General features: G+C 44.3%; 1 protein-coding gene across 8 annotated transcripts in view; it reads right to left on the minus strand.

The window, feature by feature from the left end:
• Nucleotides 1-3,111: 3,111 nt before the first annotated feature.
• NTF3 (neurotrophin 3) overlaps nt 3,112-16,957 on the minus strand; it is an 86,039-nt gene continuing 72,193 nt past the window's right edge. For all 8 annotated transcript variants that reach the window (XM_087934247.1, XM_087934252.1, XM_087934248.1 and 5 more), the window contains one exon: nt 3,112-4,017. In XM_087934247.1, the coding sequence (XP_087790373.1) occupies nt 3,235-4,017 (783 nt within the window). In that variant the 3' untranslated portion in view covers nt 3,112-3,234. The remainder of the gene's footprint in view (nt 4,018-16,957) is intronic.

The following is a 16,957-nucleotide window of genomic DNA, read 5'->3' on the forward strand; positions in this document are numbered from 1 at the left end:
TTGTTTTATAGTCAGCACAAGGCGTGGGAAGGGTGGGGACCAAGGTTCTTGGTATCTTCTCTCATTAAGTTTTCTTCAAAAGTTTGTAAACTTTTTTGAATTGGTTTCGGTCGGATGTGCATTCCAAGAATGAAGCTGTATTTGGATTCTAAAGCAATTCACAGAGCAGCAAAATCAACCGAAAGTTCAGGAAAGGAAAATCTTGGAAAAAAGGACTCAGATTTTTTTTTTAAAAAAAGCCTTATTTTGAGGAAATCTAGCTTTTAAATATTTATGTTAATGATCCTTTTCAAGTGTGGTTTTTGGCACTCTAAAGTTTTCATTACAAATTGTTTAGTATTTTTCTTGGCTTCCAAAAAAGGAGCTGGCAACATAACTGCAGTCCCATATGTGTTTACAAAAAATAAAATAAAAATGAAACTTAACATTGTAAGATTATTTGCCCTAATTCCAGAACACTAATGGGAGACCATATGGGGGGTGAGCTTCATGGTAAAATAACAACATACTGGAGAGAATCAAAAGTGGTTTTATTTCTGAAAAGGCAACTGGGCTGATTTTTTTTCTTTGAGGAAGAAAAAGACAAAGACGTTTCACTTCCTATCCCAGGAGCTTCATCAGTTGTATCGGATGCTGTGGGAGATGGAAGGACAGTTATTGACAGTTGGGATTCACTGGTGGGAGGGGCAATGATAGGTTCTGACAGGAACATGCTTTCTCCAAAGCACCAGAAGGCAGGACAAGCAATAATGGTTGGAAACTGATCCAAGAGAGATCAACCTGGAATTAAGGAGAAACTTCCTAACAGTTAACCGGTAGAACAGTCTGTCTTCAGAAATCGTGGGTGCTCCATCCCTGGAGGCTTTTTAGAAGAGACTGGACAGTCAATTGTCTTGAGACTGTACAGGTTCTCCTGCTTCAGCAGGGGACTGGACTAGAAGACCTCTAAGGTCCTTCCAGCTCCTACTCTACTCTACTCTACTCTACTCTACTCTACTCTACTCTACTCTACTCCATTCCATTAATTCTATTCTATTCTGTTCTGTTATTCTATTCCATTCCATTCTCTATTCCATTCCATTCATTTGTATTGTATTGTATTGTATTGTATTGTATTGTATTGTATTGTATTCCATTCTCTATTCAATTCTCTATTCCATTTTCTATTCCAGTGGCCCCCAACCTTTTTTGTGCCACGGCCCGGTACCAGCATCACAAAATGATCTGCGGCCCGGTACCGGCATCAGCATATATGACAAGGCAAGGTGAGCCGAGCGACCGGCCAGCCAGCTGTCCCCCGCTTCTTCCCACCACCTTCAATGCCTCCTTTGTACCTTTGTTGATGGGCTTCAGTTCGGGACGGCTTCGGGACGGTCGCTCGGCTCGCCTTGCCTTGGGTGCTGAAAGAATCCTCACGCCTTAGTTTCATTCGAAGCCCCCCCCTTCGATGAAACTAAGGTCCAGGATTCCTTCAGGACCCAAACGCTGCTTTCCAACTGGAAAAGCTCACCCGGAAGCACTTTCTCATCAAACAAGATGGCGGCGCCCAGCAAACCGGCGGCCCGGTAGGAAATGTTTCATGGACTGGTACCGGTCCACGGCCCGGTGGTTGGGGACCCCTGCTCTATTCCATCCCATTCCATTCCATTCTAAGATGCTGGTGGGGGGAATGGGAATATTATGGGGGGCGGTTTGCACTTAACGGTCTCAACACTCTCTGAGAGCCATTGCACCTATTTGGGGTTTTATCTGTGACCTCAGGGTCACCTGAATCAGAGGTGTGGACTCTTCTTGGAACAGCCAAAAAGGCTGTGTTGTAAATTGGGGATAGAGAGTGTCGAATTCCCCCTGCCTTGTTGAGGGAGGGTTGTTCAATTATAACAAAGATGGACATTTTGATCCCTGTTTTAAGCCAATGGACCTGTCTGTCTAAAATGTGGACTTAGCTGTCTTCAAAAGAGTGCCCTTTGTCTTTTAAATGCAGATGGATGGCTGAATCTTGTCCTGGACGGGAGGTTGGACTAGATGACCTATAAGGTCCCTTCCAACTCTGATTATCTGTTATCTGATGGGTCAGATCGCCTATGTTGTGCCATGCGCTTGTGAAGTGAAATAAATCAATAAAACCACTTTTGATACAACTATGACCTGGATGACCGAAACATTTATACCAGAGAGAAGTTTTGTACAGGTAGTCCTCGGGTTACGACTCCAATTGAGCCTAAAATTTGTGTTGCTGAGTGAAACATTTGTTGCTTCAGTTTTGCCCCCTTTTTACAACTTTTCTTGCCACAGTTGTTAAGTGAATCATTGCATGGGTTAAGTTAGTAATGTGGTTGTTGATTGGGATTCCCCATTGCTTGTCAGAAGGTCACAAAAGGGCATCACGTGGCCCACCTGGGACATTGCAACCGTCATAAGTATGAGCCTGTTGCCAAGCATTGGAATTTCGGTGGTCACAGGACCGCCACAGTCGTAAGTGCGAAAAATGGTCGTAAGTCCCTTTTTTCAGTGCCGTTGTAACTTTGAACAGTCACTAAATGAACTGCCATCACTTGAGACTTTCAAGAAGAGATTGGATTCCCATCTGTCAGAAATGGTGTAGGGTCTCCTGCTTGGGCAGGGTGGGTTGGACTAGATGACCTACAAGGTCATTTCCAACTCTGTATTATCTGTATCTGTTCAGTGATCAAGGGCTACCTGTACTTATTTGGCAGTTCATGGATTATTCAGGTGGTTGTTGAGCGTTGTTTAAAGAGGCTGAAACTCAAAAATGAACTTCTGAGGTATCAGCAAACTCATTTGAACCGATGTCTTTTAACACAAGTAGTGCAAGACCAAAAGATGTGGCCCATAGAATCACCAAATGCCAGACATGACTGAATGGATATCATCATCATCATATCATCATCTGTTAAACCTCTCACTGAATGGTCACTAGACTGAACACCTAGAGTGAAAAAATACTGATATTTCCTAATAAAATGCAAGCCATTTTATATGGAAAGCTGTGGAGGAGCTGAAATCACAAACAGAAATGAGAAATGATGTTGCCACTGGTACACAACCATTCTTTACTATTCTTTATCACGAGAGAGAGAGAGAGAGAGAGTAGTTGGCTGGAGTTTAATAAATAAGGACCACTTATAATATATAAACAATAGAAACCTTTATATGCTACATGCATATCATATAATTTAGTCATAATAACTTATATGGCAGAGGGAAACGAACCTATGTTCGCCCGATTTTCCTGGACAAGGCGCACACACAAGAAGTGTCTATTCTGATCCATCGCCAGGCTACCAGTTTGTGGTTTTCTGAAGTCAATGCGCGCACAAAGGTTTGTGAGGTTTTGCACTGGGAATTCCAGTGCTTGTCATCGATACCGCGACAACCGCTTTTGGCGGGCTTGGCTTGCTTACACCTTGTTTCGTAAAAATATTGCTTGACCGGAGAAGGACCCATTCGGATTTCACCCAGAACAGTCACCTGGTGTCCTCGGATGTCTACCGCGGAAGTTTTGTCCGTCACCCATCGGCTCTCGCTGTCGCACACAGAATATTCCCCGCGGTGGGTTTTGCCTTCTGTATACCTCTTCCGGCGAGACGTTCGGTTCAGCGCCACGGGCTCCTCCATCAGATACAAGGGAGGGGGTTCCAGCGGGGTGTTTTCACTCAGGAGCACCCGGGGAGAACTGAAGCGTCTTTGCTGCCTCAGAAATTCTGCATCCAACGAAACAACGGGCTGGAAATCCAATTTAGTATCTTGGCTTGTCGTCAACTCCGGTCCGGCCTCGGTTTTCCTCCCTGTGGTCGGCACGCCATCCTTCGTCCGGGCCTCCTGCTTGGGGATGGTGTTTTTCCAAATGCCAGCTTGAATCAACGTTTTGAGGAAAGAATTCATGGAATCTTCTGATAAACTCCTTTGGTCCATGCTGGTCGATTGGATGCCAGAGAGAAACGCCAGAAAGGTCACAGAAAACAAGATGGACATCACCTTGTTCACATGTAAGGCCTGAAAAAAAGAATACAGAGGCAACTTAATTACATGAGCTTAGCTCCGCCCCCACCCCCACCCCCGCAACCCACCCAGTCTCTGTAAACTTTTGAAAGGTGTTATTTCCCCAAAGGAGAAGCATAAGCAGGGGTGGGATTTCTACCAGTTCGGAGCAGTTCCATAGAACCGGTTGTTATGATTCTGCACAGTTTGGAGAAACAGCAAATTGTGCCCCTGGCTGGCCCCACCCCTCTCTGCCCACCCCTCCCCACCCCGCCAAGTCCATCCTTATCACACATATGTGACTTCACACCCATGCCCGACATTGCTGACTGCATTTTCCCCCTCCCAGTCACTCCTTACGGTATTTTTTTTCCTCCAACGATCAGCTGTTCTGACAATCAGCTATGCCAGAATCCCCCTCGCTATCTTACTGCGTCGCCAGAAAGCTTCCCTGAGGGCCAGAAAGCAAAAAGGGGTGCGCAGGTGTGTTTGTGCTGCACCTCCCCTTCCCATGCTCCGCTTTTTGCCTTCCTGGGCCTCAGGGAAGCTTCCTGGGAGCAAAAACGCACCCCAGGAGGCTTCCCTGAGACCCAGGAGACCAAAAAACCAGAGCTGAGAATGTGTGCTGCTGCTGAAAAAAAAAAGAAGCCACACCCACCTAGTCACATGGCCACACCCACCTAGCCATGCTCATAGACCCGATTGTTAAAAAAATGTAATCCCACCCCTGAGCATAAGGCACACAGGAAGCAGAGGTGATATTCAGCAGGTCCTGACCAGTTCTGGAGAACCAGTAGTGGAAATTTTGAGCAGTTCGGAGAACCGGCAACTACCACCTCTGACTGGCCCCGCCCCCATCTCTTCTCTGCCTCCCATTGAGTCCCAGCTGATCGGCTGGATCTTCTTTGGATGCCCTGCACAGGAGGAAGGGGCTGGAAAGCAGGTTAGTGAGGTGGGGAAGGAATGGGGATTTTGCAGTATCCTTCCCTTGCCATGCCCACAAAGCCATGCCACGCCTACAAAGCCACGCCCACAGAACCAGTAATAAAAAAAAATTGAATCCCACCACTGACAGGAAGGTAGTCATATAGTCATGTGAAGCTGTTTAACTTTTGTCACCACTCAGCGAGTTCCTTTTGGAGCTCACCCAACCTGACCAGGTCACTTTATCCTGTGACTTTTGCCCATGTTTATCTGTGCATTTAATGAGCATCCCTTACACTGCATCCTGCGGGTCATTTAAACGTTTGGAATAGCATTTGGAAGCAAAAAGGGAGCTCTTGGGGACTCCAGTCAATACTAGCTTCCAGGATATTGATACCCTCTGACTGGGTTGTTTAAACTAGCTGCCAGTTTACCAAATACCAGTTATCTGTCTTCTTCACAATAATGTCATGATTTCATTAGATGTCATCACGTCAGTGTCAACTTTTAAAGTAAAGGTAAAAATGTCTCTTGTCCAGTTGTATCTAACTCTAGGGGGCTGTGCCTATCTCCGTTTCTTAGCCAAGGGAACCAGTGTTGTCTAAAGATATTTTTGTAGTCGTGTGGCTAGTATGACTATATGCCAAGGTGCACAGAACGCTGCTCCCCTCCCAATGAAGTGGCACCTATTTATCCACTTGCGTTTACATGCTTTTGAATTGCTAGGTTGGGCAGAAGCTGGAGCAAGGAACGGGAACTCATCCCATCATGTGACACATGGGTCTCAAACCCGGCTTTGTCAGCTTTCCAGCTGACAAGCTCGGCATCTTTAACGGCTGAGCCACGACACTCCCTTGATTTCATTAGGTGTTGGCATTCAGGGTCAACTCTTAGCAAGCTCAACAATTACAAGGGATCCTGTAAAACATCTGACTGAGACCGAGCTACCATGGCTGACTGGGGAATTCTGGGAGCTGAAGTCTACAAGTGTCTTTAAGTTGCCAAGTTTGCAGTTCCCTGCTTTAGATCAGGGGATGCCAACCATTTGGACCTCAGGGACCACCAAACTCATAATTTTAAATCCCGGGGACCACAAATATGAATTTTGACTGACGGTGGCTTGCTGACATTGGTGAGAGAGAGAGAGATCTGATCTAACCTCTCTCTCCCCACCCCCACCCCACACATACACACAGAGGCAGAGGTGGGATTCAAATTTCTTAACAACCAGTTTTATGGGCGTGCCCTATTTTGTGGGTGTGGCTTGGTGATCATGTGACTGGCTGGGCATGGCTTGTATGTAAATATTATAAATATTTATGTAAATATTGATTTTTTATATATAAAAAAGCTACTTTTACCCAAAATCAGGCAAAGCAGGCAGCAGATTGAGTTGTTCACAGAATCACAGATTCACTCAGAGATCTATCTTTCTGCCATCAGCTACCTGAGTAGCTGAAGTAGTAGTGTGTGAATGGAGGTGAAACTCAAACCTTACAATCCGGAAGAGAATTTGGTGGAGGGAAATTGGGAAGCCATAATGTGTGAATGGATAGGAAAACTGCAACTGACACTAGATTACACAAGGCACACATGACCACGAATGGAAACCACAGTTCCCAAGATCTTCCTTAGCATTTTTTGTGCTATTTAGGAATGTTCAATGCATGACTTGGTCTCATTAGCCTGCAGTTTCTCCCACCCTAACCCAATCCCACCAATGAAGGCAGAAAACCAGAGTGGGAAACCATATAACTTAATTACTCCATTTAAGGATGCAATTATATACACACTTATATGATTAGCAATAGATCAACCTAGGCAGAAAATAAACCACAACCCTCAATCTGGTAGAACAGCCAAAACGGACTAGTTGTAGGAATTTTACAAAGATATTTAAACTTCGGCATGATTCTCAAACGGTCCAGACATACTTAATGTGGACAGCGCACTCTAGATGACTTAACTTGGATTAATTCAGAGAATGTGAAAGTATTTCAGAAAATATCATGTGTTATTCAAATCGCTTGTAGCGATGCCACAGATGCTCTTGCTGTACAAATTTAAAACACATTACTTGGCTTGGATACACTAGCAAAAAAGAAATAACAATAATTTATAGATGGTGCAAGATGGGAGTTTGCCCAGCCTTGCCCTAAAGGTTTTGAACAAGAGACACAAAGGGTGCTTGGTGCTCTCTGAGCTGGGTTGTTTTCTTGCAGACGTTTCATTACCCAACTCGGTAACATCACCAGTGCTGCTGATGAGGCATGACACCAGCACTGATGATATGCGTTGAAATGCACAATGGCAGCAGGGGTGATATGTGCAGAAAAGAGCAACGAAGATGTTTAGGTGGCTGGAAGTTAAAACATTTGAAAAAACGGTTGCAGAAATGGGGTATCTCTAGTCTAATGAAAAGAAAAACTAGAAACAATATAATAACAGTCTTCCAATATTTGAGGGGCTGCCACAAAGAAGAGAGGGCAACCTATTTTCCAAAGCAACTGAAGGCAGGACAAGAAGCAATGGGTGGAAACTAATCAAGAATCTTGTCAGACTTGAATATTGGGCACTATCTAACTAAATGAAATTCAATAGTGAAAAAAGTAAAGTTCTACTTTTAGGCAAGAAAAACAAAACGTACAAGTACAGTATCAGAAATGCTATTCAGCGGATTCTGACCAGTTCTGGAGAACCAGTAGCAGAAATTTTGAGTAGTTTGGAGAACTGGCCAATACCGCCACTGACTGGCCCCGCCCCCATCTCTTCTCTGCCTCCCATTGAGTCCCAGCTGATCCGCTGGGTCTCCTTTGGTTGCCCTGCACAGGAGAATGGAGCTGGAAAGCAGGTTAGTGGGGTGGGGAGGGAAGGGGGATTTTGCAGTACCCTTCCCTGCCACGCCCATCAAGCTACATCCACCAAGCCCCACTCACAGAACCAGTAGTAAAAAAAATGGAATCCCACCACTGGTACAGTATAGGTGGTACCTGGCTCAATAGTAGTAATTGTGAGGGAGATCTTGGAGGCCTAGTAGACAACCATTTAAATATGAGCCAGCTGTGTGCAGCAGCTGCCAAAAAAGCTAACGCAGTTCTAGGCTGCATAAACAGAGGGATAGAATCAAGATCACATGAAGTGTTAATACCACTTTATAAGGCCTTGGTAAAACCACACTTGGAATACTGCATCCAGTTTTGGTCACCACGATGTTAAAAAAGATGTTGAGACTCTAGAAAGAGTGCAGAGAAGAGCAACAAAGAGGATTAGGGCACTGGAGGCTAAAACATATGAAGAACGGTTGCTGGAACTGGGTATGTCTAGTTTGATAAAAGAAGGACCAGGAGTGGCAATGATAGCAGTCTTCCATCAGGGGTTGCCCCAAAGAAGAGGGAGTCAAGCTATTCTCCAAAGCACCTGAAGGCAGGACAAGAAGCAATGGGTGGAAACCAATCAAGGAGAGAAGCAACCTAGAACTAAGAAGAAATTTCCTGACAGTGAAAACAATTAACCAGCGGAACAGCTTGCCTCCAGAAGTTGTGAACGCTCCAACACTGGAAGTTTTTCAGGAAAGATTGGACAACCATTGTCCAATCCAGAATGGTATAGGATATCCTGCTTGATCAGGAGATTGGACTAGAATATCTCAAACATCCTTTCCGTTATCCTGTTATTTCTGTTATTATGAAATTACCTAGTTGGTGTAGTGAAACGTCTTCAAGGAAAGCACCAAGCTCCGAGGCCCCAAGGACCTCTCATTTCAATAAATGAGCGATAAATATTCTCCTTTATTGGTACAAGAGATGTGGAATGGTTTAGGCAAGAGTGCTAACCTCTCATTCTTGCAGATTCTTTGAATGAATGAGTCCACCCACTCAAAGTATACATCACACAATAAAATGTTAGCTAGATTTGGAAGAGAAAATCTAGCTTTCCATAATGCCAACCCAACACAAGAACAAGTCAAATTCTGTCACTGCGCAGATTGCCTTTTATGGAAAAGAAAACCCCAATAGATTCTATGTTTTGTCTAGACGTGATTTTTTTTTAGCGAAGAAATGACACTTTATGAAAATAAACTTCATTTGTCATAAAATATTTTATTGTTCTATAAGAATAGAAATGTGTGAGAGCGGGGAAAACCTGCCAGGAGTATTTAACAGCATGTCTCTAGATTTAAAGTAGTATATTAAGTAATCAAATTAGAGTGACTTGTTTGTGAGTAGCCACCCAACTTTCACAAAGTGGCTAAAAATAGGACTGCTCGATGGTCAGAATTAGTTGTGTAACCAAAACAATTCTAGTTGTTGTCCTCTGATGAACAATTTTGCTGTTAGGCTGTTTCAGAAGTCCTTGGCCATCCAGTTATCAAATCTAATGCCAAATCTACAAACCGGTAAATTTGAGTGTAGTTTTCGGTTATTTCATGCTGTCAATTCTCAACTATATTAGTTCAACTACAAGCCGGGGAAAATAAATGTTCCTTCCTTATGAAGGACTCCTAGCATCAAGACTGCATAGTTTGTCCCAAAGATGTAGGAATTTCTTTTTTTTCTATTTTTCCCACAGGAAAAAGTTCAGCCCTGCATTCCCCCCATCGGTTGTCTAACTAGCAGGAACATTCCTGCCACATCACCCAGTTTTCTGGATTGTGTTCCCCTTCCTACAATCCTTTGCCCTCTATAAGTAGCTAAGTGTGCGGTGAACTCCACGCCTAGCACCAGCGGTCACTTTTGACACTTTCTTTTAAGAGAGATAATTAGCATTTCACTACGGATTAAGATCCCTAAGACGAAAAAGCCTTCACGACCGCAGCATTTTCCATGGATGAAATAGCTCTGCTGATGAGAACCAGAAGATTTTGAAGATCACGGATTCATGGAAAACTTAATGGGTTCCGCCTTCTGCTCCAACCGCTTGCTTGTTTGCAAAAGTCCTGGCCCATTCATCATCATGTTAGCCTGTTTTGAAGAGGTGAGAGATTTTTCTCTCTTCGTTTTTTATCCCCAGAGTGATGCAACCAGGGGTGGGTTTCTGGGGGCTTGCAGGGGCTCGGGAGAGCCCCCAGCTAAGACTCTGTGGGGTTTGGAGAGCCCCCAATAACCTCAGAAAGACCAGCAGCAAGGGAAAGTTCTTAATAGGCTTAATTGAACTTCTGGGCGTTCAGCCAAGAGCATTTTGCATTTGGTAAAAATGTTGCAATCTAGATGAACAGTCCACTCAGGACTTGCAAGGGAGACCCATTGGGGAAATCAGATAACCTAGCCACTAGCCTCCGAGTCTCATACTTCACCCCCCTCACCTGTTGTAACCTCCCCATCACAAGACCCATCACAAGACTCTCACGGATGACTTACACCTGACCCATCGCAAGATCCAATATAAGACACTCCCTTGATATACCCATACCTGAAGCCCTTATGAACAGAAGGACACCGACATCCCCTAAACTCCACTGAAGATGTTACCTAACCTGGTAACGAAACATTCGGAAACCAACCCACAAGCCCGGAGAATGAATCTTCACCCTCACTTCCTAATCAGTTAGAATAATTAGTTAATTAATTGAATCTATTTAGCCAAGTTCCAGGAGTGGTGCGATAGCCTAGAGGTGGAGCTCTCACCTCATAATCAAGAGGCTGTGAGTTCGATCCTAGGTAGAGGCAGACGTTTCTCTCTCTCTGGGCACTATGGGAATATATCTGCTGAACAAAACTCCGCATCGGCGACAGGAAGGGCATCTGGCCATTAAAACACTCTGCTAGCTCCATTCAGTTGCCCAGACTCTACTGTACCACTAGGGATTATTAAAAGATGATGGTGATGATTTAGTCAAGTTCCAGGCTCAGCATGAGAGAGAAGGTCATCATAATCATTGATACCAATGTCTGAACTGCGGTACGCTTTCCGGGAACTGTTAGTTGAGGACTGCATTATAGGTTACGACTGCAATTGGGCCTAACATTTCTGTTGCTAGAATTTGCTTAGCAATTCAGAGGCATAATCTGGAGCTGCAAGGGATATTTGCACTTCATCTGCAGGTAAGCAAGGAGGATTACGCTTGTAAAAAAAATAAAGTTCATTTTACAAAGTTTCATATTTCCCATCCAAATACGAATTACAGAAGTAGATTAAGAAAATGTAAATACCCAGGTTTTGAAGGGGCTAATTAATTCATCCCACTTGCCCATGTCGGATTTAAATATGTCCCATAATTTGCTATCGTAACTATCTTGACTAAAGTGAGACACATCAAGAGGTTTCCTTGGGGGAGGCTTTAGATCAGGGGTGTCCAACCTTTCACCTTCCCTGGGCCACATTAGAAGATGAAAATTTGGTTTGGGCCGCACATAAAATAAAATAACAGTAACGATACCCAATCATCCCCAAAAACCATAGAAAACATAGTTAACATATTAAATTTATTTGGAAATAAAGTTAGTGAGATGTTTTTATTATTTATTATTAATTATTTATTTAAAATTATTTATTTTTATCACCGTTTTTATCACAGTTTATTTTCCGGCCAAATTTTGCGGGGAGCTCGCCTGCCTCACGCCTACCTCCTCCTACAAATAGCCCGGCTGGATGAGGCAGGACTGGAAGGCAGAAGCAGCAGCAGCAGCGGCTGGGGCAGAAGCAGCGGCGGGGGCAGGCTTCTTCCCCGCCGCCGCTGCTGCTTCTTCCCCGCTGCCGCTTCTTCCCCTGCCACCGCTGCCCCGCGCCGCTTCTGCCGCCTCCATCGCTTCTTCCCCGCTACTTCCCCGCCACCGCTGCTGCTTCTGCCGCCGTTTCTGCCCCTGCCACCACCCCGCCGCTTCTGCCGCCGCCGCCGCCCCTTCTTCCCGCCTGCCGCTTCTTCCCCTGCCACCGCTGCGCTCCGCTTCTGCCGCCTCATCGCTTCTTCCCCGCTACTTCCCCGCCACCGCTGCTGCTTCTGCGGGTTCTGCCTCCAAGCAGCCGCGCCGTGGCGGGAGAAGAGGCGGCGGCGCGGGGGCAGAAGCAGCAGTGGCAGGGCAGAAGGGCGGCGGGGTGATGGCGGGCAGAAGCGGCGGGGGTGGCAGGGCAGGGGCAGAAGCGGGCAGGGGTGGGGGGGGCAGAAGTGGTGGGGGTGGCGGCAGGGGTGGCGGGGTGGGGCGAGGGCAGAAGCGGCGGGGGTGGCGGCGGGGGCAGAAGCGGCAGGGGTGGCGGTAACAGCAGGAGGTGGCGTTCTGACGGCGCCCGCCTTTTCTCTTGCTGCTTGGCCTGGCGCTCGCCTCGCCCCGCCTCGCGCCTGCCTCTCTTCCTCCTTCTCGCTGGCTGTGGCACGATGGTTGGGGTGGGCATTGGGCCGCATTACGAGGCGACCTGGGCCGCATGCGGCCCATGGGCCGCGGGTTGGACAAGCCTGCTTTAGATGCAGAGGGAAAACTTATGGTTGCTTAATTGTTTGTCAGTCAGCTGACTATCCAACAGATAACAGATAATCAGAGTTGGAAGGGACCTTATAGCTCATCTAGTCCAACCCCCTTCCCAAGCAGGAGACCTTACACCATTTCTGACAAATGGCAGTCCAATCTCTTCTTGAAAGCTTCCAGTGATGAAGCTCCCACAACTTCCGAAGGCAACTTCTGTTCCAATGGTTGATTGTTCTCACTGTCAGAAAGTTTCTCCTTTTTCCAAGTTAAATCTCTCCTTGTTCAGTTTCCATCCATTGTTCCTTGTTTGGCCTTCGGGTGCTTTAGAAAATAGCTTAACCCCTTCCTCCTCTCTGTGGCAGCCCCTCAAATACTGGAAGACTGCTCTCCTGTCTTCCCTGGTCCTTCTCTTCCTTAGACTAGCCAGGCCCAGTTCCTGTAACTGTTCTTCATACATTTTAGTCTCCAGTCCCCTAATCCTCCTGGTTGCTCTTCTCTGCACTTTTTCTAGAGTCTCAACATCTTTTTTATAGCGTGGTGACCAAAACTGGATGCAGTACTCTAGCTGTGGTCTTACTAAGGCTTTATAGAGTGGTATTAGTACCTCACTTGATCTTGATTGTTAATGCAATTTAGGATTGCATTGGCTTTTTGGGCAGTGGCTGCACACTGCTGGCTCCTATTTAGCTGGTTGTCCACTAAGATTCCAGGATACCTCTCACTGTTACTGCTATTGAGCCTGGTTTCACCCAGTCTATAACAGACACAACTGGGGAGAAAAGTCTAGCACAATCATCAACAATTTCAGCTAAATTAACCTTTTTGATCAGGAAGCACATAAATCCAATGCCAGTGGAGTTTAGTTTTAAAAAAAACATACTTGGCATTAAATTCCTGCATTATTTCTTTTTTAAAAAATAGAGAAATGCAGGTAGCCCTCAATTTACACAACCACAATTGAGCCCAGAATTTATGTTACTAAGTGAACAATTTGTAAAGTGAGTTTTGACCCATTTTACAACCATTCCTGCTGCGTTTGTTAAGTGAACTACTGCAGTTGTTAAATTAGTAACACGGTTGTTAAGTGAATCTGTTTCCCCATTGACTTTGCTTGTCAGAAGGCCGCAAAAAGGGGATCACAGGACCTTAGGACACAGCAGTGGTCATAACTATGAATCAGTTGCCAAGCATCTGAATTTTGACCACATGATCACGGGGAGGCTGCAAAGGACTGTGAAAAATGGCCATGAGTCACTTTTTTTCAGTGCCGTCCTAACTTCAAACGGTCACTAAACAAAATGTTCTAAGACAATGATTACCTGTAATAAGCGAGCAAATCAAATCATATAAGGATGGATATGCACGTTTTATTTTACTTCAAAAAAGTTGCATTCCCATAAATTGTCCTCAAATTCTGGCAAAATATGTAACTGTAAAGGGGCCTTCATAAGAAGCTATTAGTACAAATTTACTCTGCATACATGCCTTTTATTCTAATCTGAGAAACAATTCAAAGTTTCACAAAGGTCTTCAGATATATGTAAAATATCCCTTTCGTATTTCCAAGTCAAATTAATTTTCCCAATAATGCTGAGCCCAAGCAGCTCTTGGGACAATGAACCACTTTCTGAATTTGGTGAGGTCAAGTTAGCCAAATCGAATTCAGTCCTTGGTAGCAAGGCTGGCATTATGATCATCGAGAAAAAAATAAGGTTAAAACAGATGTCACAGAAATTAAAGGAGGGACAATTGAAATACCTTTTGCCTACCAATTTAATTGTTTTCACCAGATACAGTGGGGGGAGGGGAATCCCTTTTTCTATTTCAAAAATCTACCATTTGGATCTGGAGGTGTTAAATACTTTTTGTCGATCACCACTGAAGAATTTGAAAAATTTGGAAGAGAAGATTAATCTTGAAGAATGTTACCCATTATTTTATTTATTTTTTTGTTTCACAGAATTAGAAAACCTTGTTTGGGCCACCAGGATAAGTCTTAACTCGGCACAGAAATCCAAATTCAAGTAAGCTTGAAAGAGGTTTTTCCCACTTGTAGGCTAACTCATCTGCATACCAGGTTCTGCTAAGAAGTTTCTTCTGTTATGCAGTCAGAATCTACTTCTGTGTGACTTCGACTTGGTCAAGCCATTTTCTAAAGCTCCTGTAGGCCAGACAAGGAATAATGGATGGAAACTGAATAAGAAGAGATTCACCCTGGAAATAAGGAGAAACTTTCTGACAGTGAGAACAATCAACCAATGGAACAGAAGTTGCCCTCGGAAGTTGTGGGAGCGCCATCACTTAAGACCCTCAAGAAGAGACTGGACTGCCATCTGTCAGAAATGGTGTAGGGTCTCCCGCTTGGGCAAGAGGTTGGACTAGATGAGCTATAAGGTCCCTTCCAACTCTGATTATCTGTTTTCTGTTATCTGTCCCACAATTTGGTGTCCACACTGAATTTTTTTTAAAAAAAACCTTCATTTTCTTCCAGGAATTTAAAGAGCCTCTTCATACAAATTATTATCTTGTTCCTTTTGGTCACTTTTTCCAAATCTCTTCCAGGTTGTCTGTTTCCTTAAGCTGCAGTGCCCAGAACTGAGCTCAGCATGCCGTTGAGTGCTTAAGCAACACCAAATAAAATAATCTGGAAATTTCTGCCTTTTTTTTTTTTTTTTTTTTGTAGCTACATAACAGTCTAGTTTTGCAACAAACTGAGGATTTTTCACAAGCATAATTACCAAGCTATGCCTCTAAATTTGTTTTCTGTTTCCAGAGGGAAGAACAGCACATTTCTCCATTAAATTTGATTCTTGTTCTTGTCAGCCCATTTCTATAAACCATTAATATAATTTTATTTCTATTATCCAGGGTATTTAGCTCACCCGTCCAATTTTGTGTCATCTGCAGTTGAATTAGCATTCCTTCCATTTCTTTCTTCGGTCATAAATTTAAAAAAAATGGACAGACAACTCCATTAAAAACAACGTCTTTTGGCATGGACTTCTGGGGGAAAGAGAAATGGCTCTCCTTCTTAACTGCTATGAACTTCTGTTGATTAGTCCTTCTATCTGGGTTTTGTTCTTCGTAGCACCCACCGAGCCCAATTTCTATTCACGTATGTGAACTTTAAGAACGGTTTAACCTCCTGAATTTTTCCATTTCCATCCACGATGCGAACCAAAACAAAAACACCAACACGTGTAAGACATTTCCTTCACATAGAACCGCCCAAGTGAAAGAGCAAGGAGACGTGCTTTGTTTCAGAGTAAGGCTAAAAAAAAGGAAGCGAGCAGCAAATGAAATGGAAAGATCATCTGGATTATCCCAGAACTATTTGAAAAATTCCCTGAAAGTGAGAACAATCAAGCAGTGCCTTCAGAAGTTGTGGGCACTCTATCTCGGGAGGCTTTCAAGAAGAGAATGGATAGCCCCCTGTCTGAAATGATATAGGGTCTCCTGATCAAGTAGGGGGTAGACTGGATGACCTCCAATGTCCCTTCCAACTCTGTTATTCTATGAAGGTATTTCAGACCAGCAATGTTTGTCAGTCGCCAGAACCTCGATTACACTCTCTTGCAGGGTCCTTGATGGTCTTCTGAGCTTGGTTGTTTTCTCGAAGACATTTTATTGTCAAACTAAGTAACATCATCAATGCTAGAAGAAAGGGCTTGGCTCCATGTCTTTATCAGGCATCCCCAAACTTGGCAACTTTAAGACTTGTGGACTTCAACTCCCAGAACTCTCCAGCCAGCTGGCTGGAGAATTCTGGGAGTTGAAGTCCACAAGTCTTAAAGTTGCCAGGTTTGGAGACCTCTAGTCTATATACTAGCAGTTTGCCCTATCAGTGTTGGTCTTAGTAGCTCCTTGATTGGGTTTGTTGTTTACCGTTAGCTTGTTTGTCTAATAGTTCCTTGATTAGGGTATTGTTTGCTTCTTGTTTGTTGGTCTAATGTTACTCTTGATGTCATTCTCTGCCCTTCTGGTCAATGATTGCTCATGAGGAGATATTGTGGTCTTTATGCTTCCCTTTTGGCTTGCTGATTGCCTCTTTTGAATGGTATGTAGACGTTGTTTATCTCTGTGTGCCCGTTGATGATTGATTTGTCTGAGTGCTGCTCTTCCAGGAATTCTCTAGCTTTTTTTTTTTAATTGGCTTGGTCTAAAATGCTCAGTTTCCCAGTTAAAATTATGGTTAAGCCTGTGCAAGTGTCATGCAATTAAGGAGGTTTCATCATGTCTTCTGACTTGCTTGCTTCCTTTATTTATTAGATTGAAACCCAACATTTCCTCCAAGAGCTGAAGGCAGCACACGCAAGTTTTTCCTCCTATTTCAAGTCTACAACCACAGCCAATTGAGGGATGAACTGATCCAAAGACGCATGGTGAGTTGTCATGGAGTCTAGAACCCGGACTCAGCTCTGGCTCCTTCCCAAAGAATTCACCTGACTTGGGTACAACTATTATCAGTGCTACACAAATCTGCTGTTTCCCCCCATTTCTAAAATCACAATCTCCATTCTCAGAGGGTAAAGAATTACTCATCCTGGGAGTATCCTTCCAGCACCACCCCATATAATATTTGTGCATGGTTTTCATTCAAAAATTCAGGCTGAGCAACAGACACGTTTTTGCAG

The sequence above is a fragment of the Pseudonaja textilis genome, chromosome 5 (genome assembly GCF_049901715.1).
Source record: "Pseudonaja textilis isolate UNSWEBS1 chromosome 5, rPseTex1.2, whole genome shotgun sequence".
Taxonomy (NCBI): Eukaryota; Metazoa; Chordata; class Lepidosauria; order Squamata; family Elapidae; genus Pseudonaja; species Pseudonaja textilis.